This window comes from Monodon monoceros, unplaced genomic scaffold (genome assembly GCF_005190385.1).
Source record: "Monodon monoceros isolate NGI ecotype Baffin Bay Population unplaced genomic scaffold, NGI_Narwhal_1 Super_Scaffold_18, whole genome shotgun sequence".
Taxonomy (NCBI): domain Eukaryota; kingdom Metazoa; phylum Chordata; class Mammalia; order Artiodactyla; family Monodontidae; genus Monodon; species Monodon monoceros.
This window is the reverse complement of record NW_021703774.1, coordinates 30,340,423-30,361,937: the sequence shown is the minus strand read 5'-3', so window position 1 is coordinate 30,361,937 and position 21,515 is coordinate 30,340,423. Positions and strand designations below refer to the sequence as shown.

At 34.7% G+C, this 21,515-nt stretch overlaps 1 protein-coding gene across 5 annotated transcripts in view; it reads right to left on the bottom strand.

Moving 5' to 3' along the window:
* Positions 1–752: 752 nt before the first annotated feature.
* RGS7 (regulator of G protein signaling 7) overlaps positions 753–21,515 on the bottom strand; it is a 601,845-nt gene continuing 581,082 nt past the window's right edge. For 4 of the 5 annotated variants that reach the window (XM_029227539.1, XM_029227543.1, XM_029227541.1 and 1 more), the window contains 3 exons: positions 16,883–17,069; positions 13,952–14,041; positions 753–917 (listed from right to left, as the gene is read on the bottom strand). In XM_029227539.1, the coding sequence (XP_029083372.1) occupies positions 864–917; positions 13,952–14,041; positions 16,883–17,069 (331 nt within the window). In that variant the 3' untranslated portion in view covers positions 753–863. Of the gene's footprint in view, positions 918–13,429; positions 13,740–13,951; positions 14,042–16,882; positions 17,070–21,515 lie in introns of those variants that run through there. The other variant, XM_029227542.1, reaches the window with a different exon arrangement.

Here is a 21,515-nt window from a genome sequence, read left to right as displayed (position 1 = left end):
TTCATTTCCTTAGTTAAGAATAGTTTCCTGAAATAAAAAGTGTCTATCCATTAGAGAAAATGAGGAAAGCATAGAAAAATATAAAGAGAAATAAACTTTACCCAAAATACAGTTATTTACATGCTAATATATCATTTTACTTTTTATACAAAAATGTTATTTTATTTTATTTTTTTTTTACAAAACTGATATTATACTGTGCACAGTATTATGGCTTATTATGAGTAACATGCTTATTAAAATGATCCTAGTTTGATCAATTAACCATGTAACATATATTTCTTCAAAAACAATGTTTTGTTGAAGTTCATGACATTAGTGGGAAAGGAAATCAATTTAGAAAGATGCTACCAACATTAAGGAAAAAATTACATATCATAGAATAGATAAAGGTATATCAGGGTGTGTTGCACATAATAAGGGAATGTATTGTTTCTGAAATGTTATTTTAGTCCTACACACATATAAATGTACACAAGTACAGTTTGTATAGGGTTTCCCTGGTGGCGCAGTGAGTGGTTGAGAGTCAGCCTGCCGATGCAGGGGACGTGGGTTCGTGCCCCGGTCGGGGAAGATCCCACATGCCGCGGAGTGGCTGGGCCCGTGAGCCATGGCCGCTGAGCCTGCGCGTCCGGAGCCTGTGCTCCGCAGCGGGAGAGGCCACAACAGTGAGAGGACCGCATACCGAAAAAAAAAAAAAAAACTGTTGAAGACCTTTGCTCATTTTTCTAATGACGTAGTGCTCTTCTGATTATTTTTTTGATAAGAACTCCCCATATAAACCATATTAGATCTTTGTCATGTACACGCTCATTTACTCATTTTAAAAAAGAGTTTACCAGACTTGAGGACAGGAAGTTGCTTTAAACAAAGGTTCTTGGACTAAGTAAGGCATTTAGCAGTCTTTCATGGTATCTCTGTGGATGACACAGAAAAAGGTGAGGTTCATAACTAAATAAACAACTACCTTCAAGGTGTGCTAATTTTTGGAGTAGTGGAACTCTGTCTTGATTCCACATTTTAATCAATAATTTGCATTATTAAACTGATGGAATTCTGCTAAAATGAATGTATGATGCCAATTTGCTAATCTTAGTTAAAAGACAGGGTAACAAAGAGATATTCCAAAAAATTATGTAAGGCTATAACTTACAAGATAAAACTTAATGGAAAGAAGGATAAAGAACCAAACTTACATGAAAATTAATAAACAAACAATAAACCAATCTAGCAGTAAAAGAGAAGATTGGGGAGATGTAATCTGAGCTCACAAGAAAAAAAATTCTAGATTAAAAAAATTTTTAAGCCCCAAATGACCCTACAATTTGATATGGCTGCTGTGACTGGGAGCTGGGGTGGGGAAGCTGATACAATGCTCGGACTGGATTGTAAAAGTTATATATGTTCTTTCTTTCCTGTTGGGCAGATAATATTTCCAATCTATGCTGGTTTGGTTACTTCTCAAGTATTGTGTTCCGTTATCAGTTTTGGAGGACTACTGATTAACTGGGGTGGATATAGGAGGTGAGCAATTAAGGTGGTGAAAGAACATGAGATTATTGAATGAGAAAACATTAGAAGCCCACTTTCCCAATGCAAGGCTCACTCAGATTTAATTTGATTGCAATTTTAAGGCAAGTTTATTAAGTCTTGTTAAGTGTTCAGCTTAGTTTTCATAGAAATATCTTTTTCTTTTCATACTCAAATTTCAGCAGCTTATATGACATTTACATAAATTATGTAATTACTATAAGTTCAATTATGGTAAACAGCTATGGGAACAAACACAATTGACTCATCCATGTAATTCAAATGCTGCTTGCAAAAATGTGTGAGCACAACTGGAGAGTAGCCTCTCAGATGTGACACTAGGTGTGCCCTTGGCACCTATCAGTGGGGAGAGTGGAGGGAATCTGTTAGGCTAGGGCAGTGGTTTTCAAAGTGTGGTCTCCAAACTAGTAGTATCAGTATCACTTGAGAATTATTAAAAAATTAAAATTCTTGGATCTTACCAGAAAACTACTTAATTAGCCTTTCTGAGAGGTGAGGTCTAGCTATCTGTGTTATGAGAAGTTCTCCAAATGATTCTGCTGCAGCTAAAGTGAAGAAGTGAGAACCACTGATCTTTGGTAAGGAGAAGTCCGGCTGCTACCTAGATCATGGTTCTTAAACTGAATTCTGAAGCGCTTGTAAACAGTGAGAGAGAGAGAGAGAGATTCTAACACAGTTTATCTGGGATAAGGTCAAGGAATCTGCATTTTCCAAGCCCCTGGTTATTTTGAGATATGGGATATGGATAGTTGAACCATACAGAAAAACGGTGAACTAGATTTTAACTAATGGAAATAAAAACAAAACTTGAGAGGAGATATAATTACACCTTCAAATAATTCAACAGATGTCTAGATCTACTGGAATGTTTGTATTATTCTGCCTAGCTCCAGGAGACAGAACTAGGATCAATACTCCGAAGTTACCAAAAAGTAGATTATTCTAAAAACAAGGAATGAAATTCTAAAAAATGGAATTGACTACCCCTGCGTTCTAAAGGTACCACGTCTCTGGAACTTATAGGCCAGCAAATGCTGGATGCATACTTGTCATTGAGTCTACAGCGGAGATTCATGCAATGGCTGGGGATTGGACCTGGGGAAATTGATGCCTCTAAATCCCTTTTCAATTTTGAGACTCCAAAAATTCATCATTTTCAATGTCTCCCAAAAGTCCTTTGAAGACTTTTAGAATTAGAAAAGATAAAGACTTCCCAATAGTCTTTTCTTTCTGGTGTTGGAAGTATGCTCCTTCTAGATATTAATATGTATATTTCAAGTGAACAGTCTTGATAATGGGTGCTTGCTATCCCTGTTTACATCAGCCATGTCTATCGAGTAATTTTTCTATTGCTGATGAAATAGAAAGAAAAATCTTTAACATCAAAATAAGTAAATTGGAATGAATTGATGAACCAAAAAAATGACGGCTGATCTTTTATTCTCCAGAAATAATAGTCAGTGCAATTTAGAAATGGTGTCTTAAACTTCCAGTAATGACCACAAGCTTATTTTAATAATGGTAACTTCTGGACGTCGGAAAACAACAGTGACAAAAACAGCAATCAAAATGTGATGCACAATGCAGAGGATATGGGATTTTGCCCAGTCTGGGCTTGCCTTATGGTACCTGCCAAACACTTAAGAAAACACAGCAGGGTGTTTGTTTATAAACAAAATATATCTAAGTCTATAAACGTGTATGCAATTTAGATAAAGATGTCTATTGTCTAGCTATTTTAAATCACTCATTTTAGAGTTATTGCCTCCAAGTACTAGCATAAATTATGGAAAAGTAAAATTCACTCCCATGGCTGGTCATAAATATAAAAATGGCTTTCTTTTCTGAAAAGTGTTTCATAAAGTAATGCTAATGAACACATACAATGGGACACGTGGCTTTAGAATGGATAACAGCAAATGAGATGGCTTGATGATGATATGGGGCTGCTTAGTAAGTGATTTCATATCTGGATATAATTAAACATATGAATGTATTTTTAGTGGAAATTAAATTTAGACATAATCCCAATCTTTATCAATTTAAGTTCCATTTATATTTTTCCTAGCTATGTAAAACACATTTATAAAAAGAATATGCAAACGTATTGTCCTCAGGCTATTGATGAAATTCTATTTAACTGTATGTAATACTATTAAATTCTATTTAACTCAGGGAGGTAATTGAGATCAATACTGAGATTGATAGTTGACTGTCTTCAAGTACTTGACAAATATTGTAACGTACACAAGCATACATAAATATTCCCCATCTTCTTGCTTTACTCAGCTACAATTTTTTGTCATAGTTGAGTAAAACTTCCATTTCATATACTGTCAAATAAAATAGAAGTGATAATGTAAAATAATTTATTAACTATTATATAACTTTCAATTCCTAATTGAGACAGTCTGAAGTTTATTTTTCTACTATCAACTCTTCCAGTAAACTTAGCTCAAAAATACTGTAGCCTATATGTAAATATACTGGTGCTAAAAGTTGTACTCTTCCTCCTTAACTTCCTCTATCTCATTAACCAAGTTCTTGGCATTATCATCAAATATGAATTAATATAGTAGCTACTGATCCTATCATGTCCTCTTATCTTTAGGTTCTCTTAACTTGCCTTCCACCTTCATCTTCTGCATATATAAAATGGCCCATTGTTTGGATCCAGATTATGAGCTATCTTTTTGATTACCTTATTCTGTACTATATTCCTCTAACTGGAAATCTCCATGGCAGTCTTGCCTGGAACACAATTTGTCAAGTCCTTAGACCCTCTTTCTGGTTCTACCTTTGTTCTCTCCCTCCTTCAGGGCTGCTTACCCCAACTATTTAATAAGCAGATCTCTTGCTTAAGCTTAACTCTTCTTCCTGCCTACTCTGTGTTGCTTTAAGGAAAACTTTCATGATTTACATGAAGTAAGCTAATGGGAAGCTGGTAGGAAACTAGTTCTGTTCATTGAACAGTTAACTTTCATGAGAAGAATGAACCGACTAAGGTATACATGTTAGTGACTATTATTTCTTCTTCTTATTAACTATTATTATTATTTATATTTGTCATTACTACTATTATTAACTTATTATTATTACCTACTAGCTTCCTATTTTTATTATTTATGTATTCTTAACTAGGAAGAAGGTGCCAGACCCACAATAGGTGCTCAATAAGTATTTTTTTTGTTGTTGGATAAAAGAATCCAATAATGCTTGGACACATGGGTACTACTGGGTTATAAAATTGTTAAATAGAGCCCCCAGGGTGGTCTCCAATTATGCAGGTAGCTGGGGCCTCATGATCACTGGCTTCAACCCAAGGCCTTAGGTACATCAGAGCAGTGCTTTGGGAAATACTATTGAAACTTCTGCCTCTGGCATATATAGCAGCGAAGGGGGAAGTTTACCACTGGGGGTTGTCTACTCAGCAGCCTCAAAACATTCCTTAGGAGCCTCCAGAGTTGTACTGGATGCTCTTTGGCCAAAAACCACTATACAATTTATAGTTTATAGAGCTTGAGTGGCAAGAACTAATGATGCCACTAGGGGAAAATAAAGATATATTGGCAAAACTAAACAGCCTACATAGTTTGATACATTTCACACCAATCAATTTACATCATGCTGCAGGGAACCTAAAACTGCTTTCTCAGGCAAGTTATCACGACAAAGCAGTTTCAATAAAAGAAGATGGATAGCCATATACGTCAACTACAAAATGATAAATGAGATGAGTTTCAGGTCCACTAGAGAAGAAAGAGGAGAATGTAGTTCATTCTTGACCAGACTCACTTTATGTGTTTAATATCTATGGTAGGGAAACCCAATGCCAAGTTTATAAATTACTTAGGGTGCTCTAGGAGTTTTCTAACATAGTTTTCTATATGAATATACCTATAACCTCAAGCAATAACTATAGCACTCAATCAGAAAAGAATATGCACAAAGTTCTCCTTAGGGTAAATTCACAGGTGCACAAATATAAAATCAAAACCTTCCCTCTCACAGTTTCTAAACTGCTTTTATATCATGATGGATGTTTATGTGAAGCAGATGATCTGCTTCATTATGAGGGATGTTTATGTGAATCGAGGATCTCATTAACTCCATGGAGGTCTAACTATAGTGTAACTTCATTAGTATAAATACAATCTAGAGAATGCCCTTTCTGACTTCATTGTGGTAGAAATTGATATCAAGGGAAGTGAAAGTAAGAACAGGATGTCTTTTTTTTTTTTTTTTTTTTTTGCGGTATGCGGGCCTCTCACCGTTGTGGCCTCTCCTGTTGTGGAGCACAGGCTCCGGACGTGCAGGCTCAGCGGCCATGGCTCACGGGCCCAGCTGCTCCGCGGCATGTGGGATCTTCCCGGACCGGGGCACAAACCCGCGTCCCCTGCATCTGCAGGCGGACTCTCAACCACTGCGCCACCAGGGAAGCCCAGGATGCCTTTTTAACCACAAAGGAGTAGCACATAACCTGTGTAGGGGAGCAAGATTTGCCACCCCAAAATGTCTCTTTGGCATGTGGATTATTTCAAACTGAAAATAACCAAGGCCCAAAACACTCAGGAAGAAATTTTGACCTTCCCCCTGACTGCCTAAAGAATGTAGATAGAGAACCTGTTCCAGGAAGGGAGTAACCACCATAGATAACTATAATATGAACTAGGCAAGGAGATAGGGAGAAACCTAGGAAAGTCTGTTAAAATTCCTCTTTGTGTCCCATTGTTTCTGCATGTCCTACCAAACATTTGCTTTCCCATCTCCATGTCAGTTGCCTTCTTCACATTTGAGGTCCCAAACCACTACCCCCAACATCCTCTTTTGTCTTTAGCTGAAGATATTTAAGTTAAAAGTTTCAGACATTTCGATGAGTTAGTTTTCCTGGGTCTCTCCCATGTATACATATTATTAAACTTTTGATTTTTCTCTTATTAATCTGTCTCATGTCAATTTAATTCTTAGACCAGCCAGAAGAACCTAGAAGGGTAGAAGAAAATTTCTTCTTCCCTGACACCTGTCATATAGTCAAAACTCAATATATGTTGAATGAATGAATAATCTAGGAACTAGTAACATAATATATGAAAACAATGATAAAAATGTAGCATATGAGTGGAACATAGATCACCAGGTCAATCAATTTTCTATATTGGTATTATTCATGGTGAGCAAAGCCAGTGACAAGTTTATAAATTTTATTTTTAGGGGCTCTAGGATCCTTTTCCAACAGCTTATCTACACTAATGTGCCCATACAGCAAAGTCTAGAGCACTCAACCAGGAATGCCATGTTTCAATCTTAAGGAGAACAAATGTCCAGCTCAACTGCACAGTTGAGGGGTCTGCATGAGTAGATTTGACACGGCATTGCACTCTTGCAGTATTGCTCCATAGCTGGTGTGAGGCTGTATTTCCAAAACCTGGAATCTGTATTATTCATAGGGTTATACTGGGTGGAGAGGGCAGTCTCAGTGTACAATCACAGTGATTGTTAGGGTATGCAGAGGAAGTTTCATGCTAGATTTCACATTTAATAAAACCAAGTTAAAAATCATTTAACCAGGGACTAGAAATAATCCATAGTGTTTTTGACAGCGTCTTGAAAAAAAAGTGTAAGCCTCCCAGAAAACACTATAATTCTTCAGAGATTGAGGACTAATTGATAAGGAAGCCCGTTATTAATGTGTAACACAAGTGGTTTTGGAAATCAAGAATATGAACTCGGATTTCTGTCTTCTGTGATAAGTTATTTTTCCCTCTAGTGTATCTCTTGCATTAGGGCAAAAGTAAAGATAAGAGAGAGAAAAATAAATAGACATCTCTTCTTTCATAATTTTGCATTCCATTTAACCAAGCAACTCAATTTTTTATGAGTATGAGAAAAAAAATCAATATTTAACTTGAAGAATGTTTACCACACTTTGAGCTGCAATGACAATGAATAAAGAAATAAATAAATAAGGAACAACATAAATGTCCACCAATAGAGGAATGGAAAAATGCATTATAGGTATATTCATTCAGAAGAATTTCATGCAGTCAATAAATATAATCATGTAGAAGAATATGAAATGACCTGGAAGATATTTCTGATGCAAATTAAGTAAATAAAGCATGTTTCAAAAGCATAATTAAAGTATTTCTTAAGTTTATTTTATTTTATTTATTTATTTATCTATCTATTTATTTATTTATTTATTTTGCACAAGTACTGATTAGAGCTATTTCTGGCTAGAGATACTGTAGATGAAGAAATTAAGGTTCAGCAGTTTAACTGATTTCTAAAAATTCATACAGCAAGAGAAGTGTAAGACTGGGTTTCAAACCTAATATTAACATGTCAGGCTTCCAGGTCTGGGCTTTTTTTTAAACCACACTTTGCTGCTTGTATAAAATCTGCATAAGGTGTATTAACTAGGAACTCCATGATGGGCTTAGAAAAATAGTTTACCTAGATTTAAACAAAAAGAACATTCTAAAAGAACTAAGCATATTGTATCTTTCTCACTTTTAACACTCCAAACAAGTTATAGGATTTATATTTACATTTGTTCTTATCAATACGTATACTAATGATTTATAGAGTTAAATACAGATTTGATTGCAAAAAATCAACTGATTTCAGCGCCAACTCAGTCCTTTTGTTGAAATTCTCTCACACAGTTCCCAAAACTTCTGGTAATTTCAGTCTTGAGAGGGTACCTTACAAGCCCAATGCACTAGCATCAGTACACTGGAGGAGGGGGGGGAGAGCAAAGTGGTCATTATATCTTGTATGTTGATTCTTTTAAGGCTCTGCAGTAAATTGTCTTCACTGAGATAGGGTAAAATTTTTCTCCAAAAGAGGTTAGATTAGGTGAGTTCCTGGAAGTTCAACGTTAACATTCTTTAATTCTCATTTCTACTTCTGTAGCCCAAAGGCAAATTAAGGAGAAGAGGTAATAAGTAATACAATTGGCATTTGGCACTTGATTTATGAATTTTGATTGAAGGTGTAGATGATCAATCCTCTTACTTTGTTTCTCCCCTTATTTCCTATCTGTTCTCCCTTAAGGTTTATATGGCAGACAGATACTTTGATAATTTAATGGTTGGAAAGAAAACAACCGTTACATGAACTTTGTCAAAAGAGAATGAAATCAACTTAATAAGAATAACATTTAAAGGCATGAGAGGACACAGCAACCCTTGAAAGACCTGAAGAAAATTCTCTGATGGCAAGGAAAATAATAAAAAAGTAAATGATAAGAAATGAGATTTCTTGGACAACAAGCCAAGGTGAAGGTATTACACAAATGTGAGTTATTTTTATCCCTCCAGTGTTGGGTATAATGAGAAGAAAAGGAGTAGTCTATAAAGTAATGAATTTAAAGTCAGAAAACATTGCTTCTAGGCCTGGCCCTAACACTCAACAATTGATTAATATTGGTGAAATGACTTCATCCCATTAGTCCTCAGTTTGCTTATCTGTGAAATGATGGTAACACCTACCTGACCACCTCCCACGATAGTTGTGTTTGTAAAGAAAAACAACAAAAATACAAACAAAAAGTAATGACTGTCCTTGGAACACTGTAAAATGCTATGCAGCTGTTAGCTGTTTACTATAATTATTCTCTAAAATGCCTGCAAGAATTTATTAACCTCAGTAACCAATGGGATTTCCAATGGTATCAGGAAGAGCTGTCAAGCAAAACGTTTTTGACTCTTGTGTGAAACAAAACAGTGATGCCATTTTTATAAGCCAGGTTATAAAAATAACTATGCTGAAATGTAAATAAACTTCTACAAATAAACACTAACGGAAATGGACTCAGATTCCAGAGGAGGTTATCATCAAGTGGAAAGATTTATCTGTCTTCTACCGTTGGAAGAGCAAGGTGATCAGTGTAGAAAGAAAGAATTTGGGAACAAAATAAATTTGGGGTTAGTGCTAGCTCCTTAACTAACTGTATGATTCTGGGAAAATTAAGTAACTCCTCTGACCTTTCAGTGTTCTCACCTGTAAAATGGGTAAAATAATGAGTATTATATTACCTAACTTGTAGGTTCAGATTAAATTAAATTAGATAATATAAAGTGCCTAGTACAGAGCCTGGCACATGGCAGGCACTCAGTGAATGTGAGTTATTATCATTATCTCACTTTTCCTAGTTCCTTTTACAGTCTACACACTTATTTACCTGTAATTCCCCAAGTCCATTTCTTTCTTGGATACTCTATGTTGTAGCCTCCCTGTATTTACCAGAGCAACCTGCACATAGAACTCTTTTAAAATGTTTATTTAAACTGTGTCTTTCCTCCATTATGTCTATCTGATAATAAAATCACTCATTCTTTATCTTGTGTTAAAATCATTTTATTGATCCTATAAAGGTATTCCATAAAATGTATGATGTTAAGTACTTAGGATGGCTAACACAACTTCTGACCCTAAAAGTAATCATATTATGGAGGAACACTGAACCAAGGGGAAATAAAAAAATAAATGAAAATAGAAGGTTAAAGGGAACTTTAAATAGAAATTAACCATCATAAGACAATGGTATACAGTTAATATTTAAAATTTTTGTATATAAATAATTTTCAGGATGGAAATTTATTGCTCATAACTAATTAAATGTTATCATTCATAATCTACTGAGGAAATCAGAGAGTCTTTCTAATTTTCTTACTCCATTTCTTTAGAGTACTACCAAAACAAAATATTCAATAAAAACATTACTTTTTATTTTCCTGGATGGAAAAGGATTAACCCTAAACAATTGTGTCTGAAGGTTATCTGAAATTTATCAGTATGTTGTGTGTATATATGTGTTATGGTATGAATGTTACTCAACTTCTCTTTCTTCAGTAATACCAGCCTTTTTTCCCCCTTCTTCTTAAAAGGATGGTTGCCTTTCTTGGCCTAATGAAATCCTATTTATCCAGTTAAATGTAACTTCTTCTGGGAATTCTCACATTACCCATGGACCCTCCCTATCCACCCTAATACAAGTTGAAATAGTTTATCTTTCTCCTGCACAACATAACATTTTGTCTATATCATTATGTACCTTAGCAATTGAGGTCTTTTTCCTAAGACATAGCAATGTCTGCAGTATAGTTGGCACTTGGCATATAAATTTTGGTTGAAGGTGTAGATGATTAATTCTCTCTTTCCTTATTTCCTACTGATCCTTTCTTAAAGTTTGCAATGAGTTACAATGTGGTACTACTTTAAGAACTGGGGAAGTTGGTGAGATTTGGGGATGGTGTTGGAGGAAAGACAACCATTTTGCTTCCCCTTTCCATATTCCTTAATTTGCATTATATGTTTTTAATTATATTACAGAAATTTCCAATCCAATCTCAAGAACAATATTCTGTCAGCGTTATGTTAGAAAAGAATGAATTTGAAACAATTCTTAAACAATACACAGAACACTGTGCAACATCCTGTGGCGACTTCCTCCAGCAAAATCTTGAGGCATTTCTTTAGCATTGTCTTTATCTTCCCATGGTGACTTATGAGGCATGCTTAAGAAAATTTTATATTAAAGGTCAGAGACTCCAAAAGATCCAGCCAAAATTTTGGGAAGTTTATAGTGTGATTAATTCCTGGAGTCCTTCATTTTCCAGCCCTTTAATTTGTGCAATCACATTGAGTGTTCAAAGTATACACTGCTTTTAAAAATCTTTCAAATACTCTGGGCACAGCCACAACTAGGAATTCATAAAAAGAACTGATTAACATTCCCCACCAAAAGGATCCTTGAAGGAAACTAAAAACAAAAAACATATTTTTGCTGAATCCAATTTGCTTACATTTCAACACACATAACTCCACTTAACTGGCCATCACAGCAAAAGCCACAACACACACCCACAGCAGCAGCAGCATGGAGCTGACCACACAACTCAACAGACAATGCAGACAAACTTGAGTATAAACCAAGATTTTTCTACCTCTTTTCATAACAGGTTAGTGCTGGCCCTCAGTGTTGGTGTACAGTTTTTATGGCATGGAAAAATAGGGATGTTTCTGCCCTATAAAAATAAATGTGTTGAAGGCTTTAGTTTGAGCTTACACAATGTTAGAAAGTTCCAAAGGCACTGGCACAATATCAAAAAAAGAAAAAAAAAAGAATCCCACAAACAAATATATCACTTATGCACATGGAAAGATGCTAAGAAAACACTGGTAGGGAAACTACTGGTTTCCTGGATGATTTATGCAATAGTTTTCAATACCTTCCTGAAAAATAAAGAATAAGAAAGGCATGCTAGTGGGTCTTTGGTGGGGCATATATTGTTGCCGACCCCCATTCATACTGAGTCTGGCTTTAAACTGTTCAATAAGTCATTTTCTCCCTGCAAAAGTAGAAAGAACAGAACCCTCATTGTTCTTAACCTTTTAAGCCTTAGGAAGAGCTAAGGGAAAGAGTATAGAAATGCATGCACTATCTTTAATAAAGAAAGAGATACATAGAATAAAAATTAAAATATAAAGAACAGTTTCTTCATTTTATGTATCATAATACACATTTCTTTCCAAGCCTTAGTTTGATACATATAGATTTTCACGTGTGATATCTTATCTACTCCAGAAAGTGCTGGGACAGAAAGATAAGTAGGAAGCAGGAAATTCTGAATTTGAATAAAGGCAATAAATACCTTTGCTGTTACATCAAAGGATGCAAGGTGGAAGATGGGGCTTGAAACTGGGAATGTTTCCCAATTGGACTTAATGATTTGTAATTCCTTAAAAATTAAAACTTACCACATTCTGTGCAAAGTTTTCAAAAGATGTTCTGCGATCCATTGAGTATTCCGACTTACATGTGTGGGGTTGGGTGGGGCAAAGGAACAAAGAGAGAGAGAGAAGAAAGAAAGAAAGAAAGAAAGAGAGGAAGGAAGGAAGAAAGAAAGAAAGGAAGGAAGAACGAAAAGAAAGAATGAAAGAAATAAAGAGAGGAAGGAAGGAAGGAAGGAGGAAAGAAAGAAAGAAAAGAACAAAAGAAATAATGAGAAGAAGGAAGGAAGGAAGGAAGAAAGAGAGAAAAAAAGAAAGAAAGAAAAACAGCAGAAAAAGACAGGATGATGAAATGATGCAACACCAAATTCATGTTCTAAATCATAGGGATCAGGAAGACAGGAGAGTTGCCACAGAAGGCCTCTTGTCACAGGACATGGGCTCTGTTTGCATTAGTGCTTTTACTTTTAACACCAAAACTCTTCTTGTGCAAACAAAATAGTGTGATTTCAAGCAAAATCAAACTACACTAAAATGAAGTAGATATGTTAAGGTTTTATGCCAACATTTTCAAAGCCTAAATGTTTGAAAATCTAGTGGCTTAACTTCAGAATTTCCTCATAATTTTCTACTGGTACTAAATTTCTGTTGATAACATCATTAATTCTGTAGAGCATTGCTGTCCAGTAGAACTTTCTGAAAGCATGGAAATTTCATTCTATACTAACTAATATTTCAGAAGTCTTTAGCTGTGGCCATTGAGTATTAGAAATTTGAGTAGAATTTTATGTAACCTTAACTAATTTAAATTTAAACAGCTCCATGTGGCTAGTGGTTGCTGTACTGGACAGTGCAACTACAGAGTATCTATTTCCCATTGCAAAGTCAATGGACTTTGAAAAATACCATTAGCTTAAACGATGATCATGAATTACACAAATTATAATTTCATCTCAGAATTTCAAGAAGCTATGGACTATTTTAACATTACAAAATAATGAATGATGTTGATGTTTACATCCAGATTTTCCATTCCCTGTTATACTGGTTATATAAGGTGTTATTTACAGTGAGACTTTGATTATAAACATTAATTGAACAATGTAGCCTATTGCAGCTCTTCGAAAATGTGCTTGGCTATCATCTTAGGTATGAAACCTCATCGTAGGGATACTAAGTGACTCAGAATAAATGCCAAATGAAAATATGTGAAAGCAAACATTACTGCATTTTGGCAACTATCATTGAAAACAATGAGTTACGGAGCATTTGGCCCAAAACATACATTCTAGCTTACTGGACAAGGAAAACCCTCTTTAAGTTTTTGATCTGATGACATTGTTCTTTTCCTTTCTTTATTGTAATTTTTTATTTCCTTAAACTGGCATACAGAAGACTAACATGAAACATGAAAACGGTGTCTAAACAACTTTGTAAAGCATGAACATCTGCAGAAACAAACAAACAAAGAAGAAAATAAGCAATCAACAAACAGAAACCCATACAACTTAAATGGCCCTTATAAAATGCAAAGGTTTGGGGGAGGGTCTTGGAGTATATTCACTTACCATTTGTCCAATACTGTGGGCCCAGCAGAGGTAACTACTCCAAATAACTACAACTGAGAACTAGGTCAAAAAAATTCACAAAGAACCAATACCTTTTTCTTTGCCTGTAGAAGCTCTTGATAGGCACTGGATCTTATAAAACGTGGGTATGAATCACTTTTCATCAGTTTGTAAATGTGCTCCTAAAAAGAAATAATGGTTGAGGTGCTTCCTTATTATTTCTCAGGAAAAATCAAGTACTGTGATAAGAATACAACATTTGGTTCAAAAACAAATCTGGAAGCAGCTAAAAATAATAATGATAATGCTGATGAGAATACTTTATATGCTTATAGAACATTTAGACTTTCAAATTTATTATTTTATTCAAGGATCAATGTTTAAACTGGTTTGGGAGCTATGGAGGAGGTAAACCACAACCAGTCCTTAAAAAAAAAAAGGAATTTAGTTAGCAGATTGTCATGAAGTAATTTCAAATCAAGTTGTTGATTTACATAGACCATTTAAGAATATAAATAAATCTGCTGTCTCTTAAGATTACTCCAGGCCAAAAGACAATGATGTGAAGTCAAGATTCAATAATCATTCTAGAAGCCTTTGGCATTTATATGTAGTTGGAGGGTGCAGACTTCCCAAATGAATCATTTGTTTGGTGAAAACTGTCATCTACATCCACTTTAGGCCAGAGCACAAGTCCAAAAATAAATTTTGTGATATTTAATTGCTAAACCTCCCAATTTGTGTGCATGTTTTGACTTATTCATAGATAGATTAGGTAAATATTTGATAATCCTAGTCAGTCTGCAATGTTCTGTTTTGATGATGAATATTGGTAGACAAAGAAGAAAAAAATGTATCCATCCAATTCAGTGTTGGCCCAATCTAGGGAGATTCTGCTTTGGCTTATTGCACTCTAGGGGAGCATAAATGCTCCTTGTTCATTCCAGTCTGTTAGACATGGAGTTTTGAACCACTTGAGAGTATCCAGAATGTCCCAGTCTTTTCTTGTTTGGAGAAAATATATATTTTAAGAAATGACTCAGTTTCCCTGGTCTTAAACACACCAGCGATAATTTGTAGTTACTGTGAATCCACTTAAAGACGTTCTGGATTAAGTCTCAATATCTAGTCTAAGGTTCATCTCCAAAAATACGGTACATTTGGAACTGCATCAGAATTTGTTGTTGGAAAAGTGAGGCAATGTCTTATTTAGAAGTCAATCATTTTGGGATTCAGATGTTATGTTGCTCAAGATCTACCACTTATAAAATGTAAATATTGACCACTTTATTCATTTCTCTGAGTCTAAATTTTCTAATCTATAAAATAGAGTTATTGTCAGGATTAGAGGAATGACAAATGTTTAGCAAAGTATAAGGGTATGCATAGTAAGTGCTCAAATATGCTTGAGTATATGCCAGGTACACTTCTAAGTGCTTGCCTATATTAGTTAATTATATCCTCACAAAACCTCAACAAGGTTGGTAACCATTTTTATATCTATTTTAAATATGAAGAAACTGAAGCATGAAGAAGTGAAGTACTTGCAATAGGTCACAGAGCAAAGCTCAGACTAAAACCCAGGCAATTTGGCTCCAGAATCTGCTTTCTTATTACATTGCATCTCTTCTTAAACAGCAGCAGGAAATTCTATTATTATATTTTTGAATATATGGTTTAAAAGCCTACAAAAAGCTGGAATTAAATATCTGAGGTTGATTGAAAAAAGAAGCCTACGATCAGGTAGTAGTGTTTTCTATAGAAAATCATGCCTTTTCCTTTTATTGAAGACCCAATAAGCAAGAATATTCTTCAATGACAAAGATAACAAAGAAATGTTCTTTTTAATATTAAGATTTGGGGAAGGTAATTTCAAATATTTTACACGCTGTTGGCTCCAGAAAAATGCTTGAAAGTTTATCTTGAACTGCAAGAAAGAAAAACCAGCAGAGAAATAAGCAACAGAGCCAGAATTTTCATCCTGCTCTCTCTCATGTGTCTCCATAGAATGTAATTATTTCCACATAGAAGACCATAGCAGAGCCAGGGCGAATGAATGGGTTTTTGGTTGGCTGTTTCAACTTGTGTTAGTTTTCTGCACAGTGGCTCATTTCTTTTTAAACCAAAGCAAAGGATAAATATATTTTCTACCGAGAGTAAAAATAAGAAAGGAAATTTGTGTACCTTATTCTTCATCTTCTATATTTTGTTTTAGTAATGTAGTTATTTAAAAAACAAGATACTTTCTAGAGCTAACATTCTTCTCTAAAAGAGGTTTTAAGAAATTATGAAGCATGCATGTTCTGGTTTAAAAGCCAATTTCAACACATCATTAGGAAATAATATCCTCTCATTTCATGTTTATTTTTCCTATTGAGCACAATATTTTTTTAGAAAAAGTAGAAATTCAAATTGCTTCTAAGGAGGCAATTACACCCAGTTTGAGAAAAAAAGAAAAAACACATAAAAATTTGTCTTAGGATGTTAATATTAATATCAATTTCCTTTTCTCTTCTTTTTGCAGACTAAAAAAGTAACTTGGAAAAATAATAAATGCCTAAATTTACTATTTCATTTTATCATCAGAGACAAAAGTGGTTTGAGTTTTACATAACTTCAAGCTAATTTAGTTTAGTTCTGACTATCCATAATAATAAATTATTTAGGAATGTCAGAATCTTAGAATCTCCTCATTGGAAGACAAGTTAAAGAGTTCAAATACATGTTACTGAGGTGACAAAGTAGAAAATAAAGTAAAAAGTTTTCAAATATTTAAAATATTTCCCTTCAAGAAATTTTCATGTAAAATCATTCAAATTTACAAAAATTCCCAGGCTTTAAAAACTCATTTTAAAGCATCTCTGTTCTCTTTTAGATCAATTAGTTATTTTACATACAGTTACCTAAATTGAAAATATTAGATATAGCCACCAATTACAATGAAAATAAAACAAAAGTATTCCAACTTTCAACTTCTCAGGAGAACATTTGTGACACAATGTGAGGCCCATCCATGTACCAACCTGAGCATCTTCGAATGTGTATCGCCCGGGCTCCTTCACATTCTGTGTGGTTTTGTCATAGCTCTTAGAATCCAAGTTAATAGCACTGGGGGCTCCTGGAGCCAGAAATTCTTGCCATATTTCCTGAACTCGAGAGGGGACTTCTCTAATAGGCCTTTTCTTCAAGTCCTCCACTGCTAGCCAGAATCTATGCAAAATGTGACACCAAGTATTTACTCCAATGCCTCATAATCCGAAAATTCTTAAATTATTGACCTATCATTCAATTCACAATGAAGCATAATAATGAACTCATTTTCTCTGAAGGCTCAGAAACAGGCCTTTACCGATTTTTTTAATTAGTCGTATTCAAAGATATAACATTTGGGGAAAGGAAATCTTGAAAACTATCTCTTTTAGATGTTCTCTGTTAAAAACAGATCTGCCAGGGTCCTGATTCTGTACAACCTTAAATTTTACTGAAACAAAGGAGCACTGCTAAAGAACCATTTATTAGAAAGGAAGAGGAGTTTGAAGGGCATTAAGGTGAGTGACGCGGATCATCTGATTGGGGGGGATAAAGTATGCCACATACTCTATCTTTTGGATCTTTTGTCCATTTGAGCAATGAGGGTTAGTATGGAGAGGATTTTCTGCTCTACCAGGTAAGGGAATTACAGTGAAGCTTTACTGGAATTAAAAGAGGCCTGGACACAGATTAGAAAATGCCCTAGCTGGAGAAATCAGGGCAAGTAACTAATTTTAGGCGATTTAATTCAGGGAGTTATGAAATGACAGAAGCAGCAAGCTTTCACATGTAATTGTTCAAAAGGCTTAAATTTGCAGAGGCATTATGACAATTCAGAAGTTCTGGAAAAAAATAATACTGACTCACTGCTAAATATAAAAATATATTTGATATGCTTCTATATAGACTATAGTATATTCTGAAAGGAAAGAACACCAGAACATGTTTTGCTTGATAAAAGCAAATAGCAAAGTCTAATAAGAAGTCACATTCTATTAATGGGTTTCATTTTTTAAAATTTTGCTCTATATTATGTCTTTTTGGTTAGACCGAGAAATGATGACAAAATGAATATGTATATAACACATCATATAGTGTTTTTAAATTAAAAAAAGATACTTGAAAAAGGAAGTACTAGATCTATGTTATCCTCAACAGGGGCCAGGTGTGATCATGAAATGGAAAAGATGACGACAGAGGTGAAGGTCACTACAGGCTACAGAGTCTTAAGAAAGGTAGAAGGGGATAAGCAGTACCTTCATAACTATTACGTTTTAACTTGCAGATTAATGAAAGTTCAAAAATAAGTAATAAAGTAGTTGAGCTACAATTAGAATATCAAATATTACTCAACCTAGTAATTTTCCAGTTTCTAGATACCATTTTCCTGTAGATAGATAACAGTAGATAATCCAACATGAACAATGCTTTAAACATAAAACTACCATGGGTTGCTTTCAGAAGGGAAAGGTCAAGACCATTTCCTTTTAAAATACAGATTCTGACACTGTGCAATCTAATAGGAAGGCTAGGTGCAATCTGAGGGAGCATAAGTGTTATAATTCATGCTCATTCAGGTTCATTTCAGCACTCTTTGAACACATAGATAAAAAGAATGTCTTTGTCCTTGAACTAGCAAAGATACACCACTCAAATGGCCATAATACAAGGAAGCACATGAGAGATTCTCAAGGAATAGCACACACCAGATAGTCTGGGAATGCAGAGCAGGAAGGAGCCCCTCTGCTGGGGCAAGTACTGGGTTGGAAAAGGGAGTTCTAGGAAGGCTGTACAGATGCAGTGACATCTTAAATAGACTTGAAATTACGGGTGAAATATCAAAGGGTTGAGGAGGTAATACTAACAGCATCTACACTGACAAGTAAGTGCAGGCACTATTCTAAGTGATTTAGCTATATTAATTCATGCAATCCCTACAACTTTATAGAGTATGCGTTAATATTTCCCCCACTTTAGAGAAAACTGAAGATATGAAGGATAAGTCACTTATTTAAGTTATCCACTGTGAGTGCCACAGCTACGGTTTGCCCCCAGATCTGCAGCAGATGACATGCTCAAAACCACTCTCTTGAATGCCTCCTTAAAAGTATCACTGCCTTTCTTATCCTCAGCATAGTCATTATAATAATTTAGTAGAATGTAAAGGGCACTGGCTATTTATTATAGCCCCTTATTATATGGTAGCTGGACTATGAGGAATTATCTTAATGTCTTTGAGCCTTGATTTTGTCATCAGTAAAATGGAATGCTAATGCCTATCTCACTGGGTTTCCATTAGATTAAATGAGATAAATTATGTAAAGGGCACTTTTGAAGTGCTTGACATATTTTTAGGCACTCATATAACATTCATATTATTACATTTACTTAATACTTACTCTGCTTTACCTGAAAAAGGAATGAGCGAAAATACACCAAGCGAGAGCAGAAGTTATATTTGAGGTATAAGTACTTATCAATAAGCAGTTTTTCTTGACTATTGTTTCTGTCTCAATACTAGAAGAAAATGCTCATATGAGTGTCACACTTCCCTAAATAGCAGATGCTAAATAAGATGCATTGAGACTTATTTAGGTGTAATTAGCCCTGCTGGCTAACTTGACTATTTTGTCTCCCTCGGTCTGTGACGCCAGATACCTAGGCAGAAGCAGGGGGTTCAGGTTGGGGAAGCAGTGGACAGTAGCTTGGTATTGGATTATAGAAAGCCTAGGATGCCAATTATTAGTAATCTGATTCTGAAAGATGCTTAAATTCTTCCAGTCATATTTTGCTTGCCTGTAAAATGGGGCAAGAATATTTACATTTCATTTCTGAAGTTATGATTAGATGAATGATAATCAGAAATAATAAATACAAAATACAGCATGGCATACTTATAAAAGTAGTGAATATGAAGCATATTATGGCATATAGAAGGTATTCAAGAATTATATCTATATTTATCAATCCTTAGTATGGAAACATATAACAAGCTTATGTTATATACTCAAGAAATATATATGTGACTATATATGAAATATATTTCATTTTTAATTTTACTTTGTTTTTATTTCAACATAACATGCAGTAAAAAAAATTAACAGGATTTATTAGCATTTACAATGCTTACAAAGAAAAAGGACTCTAAAAGCAATTTAGTTCAGATTTAAGAAATTGCTCTAATTAAACACTTATAATAAATCTATTTCCAAATGATCAGTTTAGCCCAAAATTTAAGATAGCATTTGGTAGATATTTATGTCTGCTGTCTATGTGCAATATTTTTATATAACCTCTGATTCTTGGGATATCCAGCCCCTGTTTTCCTAACACAGCAGGAAAAGACATATACATGTGGCCATTTAAATTAAAGGAAGAAATGGAGTAAGGGAGATCCTAGACTGCAAAAATATATGCAAGCATTTACCTTTTCCAGAACTAAACGCTTCTTCCATAAAAATATTAAATATCTAAGCCCTATAGAACTAGGGCCGGGACTACTTCAAATTAACTATTCTGTATTTTTAAAATTTAGGACAGAAAGCCTTTTGGATGATATTTATACATTTTCACACAATGAAATATGTAATATTTCTTATATGCAATTGCTTATCAGGCAATCTAGTGTGGCATAGAATTACTGAGATAAGAAATAGTTAAGGCACATATTAAGAAAACAGCAGTGATTCAATTTCATTCATGAAACAGAGTTTGCACACGCTATTCCTTTTGCCCCAAACTTCTTCCCTCTTCCTTTTTTGCCTGGTTATCTCCTTATCATCCAAGCCTAGAAGCTGTTTCCCTTAGGGTGCCTTTACTGATCTCCACCTCTGGGTTTGCCATTCCTCTGTATTTCTCTGATCTAATACCCATGATTTTGTGTTGTGATCTGTTTTCTTCTCTGTATTCACCACTAGGCTGTACTTTTATTAAGAGCAGGAAGGACGTTTATTTGATTAGGTGATACTGGTGGGGCACTGCTTATTTATTTCTTCATCATGAAACCCATGATGTCAGCATTTTTTCAAAAACTTAGAGAATTAGAGGAAACTCCACCTCCCCATCCACTAAAAGGCTAAAAATAGACTTTATCTCTGCTTTATTTTTATTCATTCTTGTACTCAATAATTGATAATGTGACCTCAGGATAGAAAATATTACTTAGTGGGTCCAATAAAAATCCTTAGCAACTGAAGACCTTGTGAAAGCCCTGTCAAACAAGTATTCTCATAAACTTGAAAGAGAATAGGAAGTTGCATCCCAACCATCCATGACAGGCATGCACATATAATTAAATTCCTCCAGACTCTGTCTGTGGTCAACTTGCTTAATCCATGGGACATCTGTCAAAACTTTATGTATTTCTGAATGGTTTGGTATTGGTATCTGTTAAATCTCCTGAAAAGAGTGTGACATTTCTGGAGCTGCTTTGTTCCAGTGAAAACAAATGAATGCTGATGCCTTTCTGTAAATGAATTTCCCAGGACTGCATAAGTCATGGGAAAGTAAATTAGGGTGTTAAGTTTCAAAAGAATAATGAATGAAAGAGCTTGTAGAAAAACCATTTTATGTAGTGGAAAGTTATCACTCACTTCAGTGATCTTAGAGCCATTAAAATCTATTCCA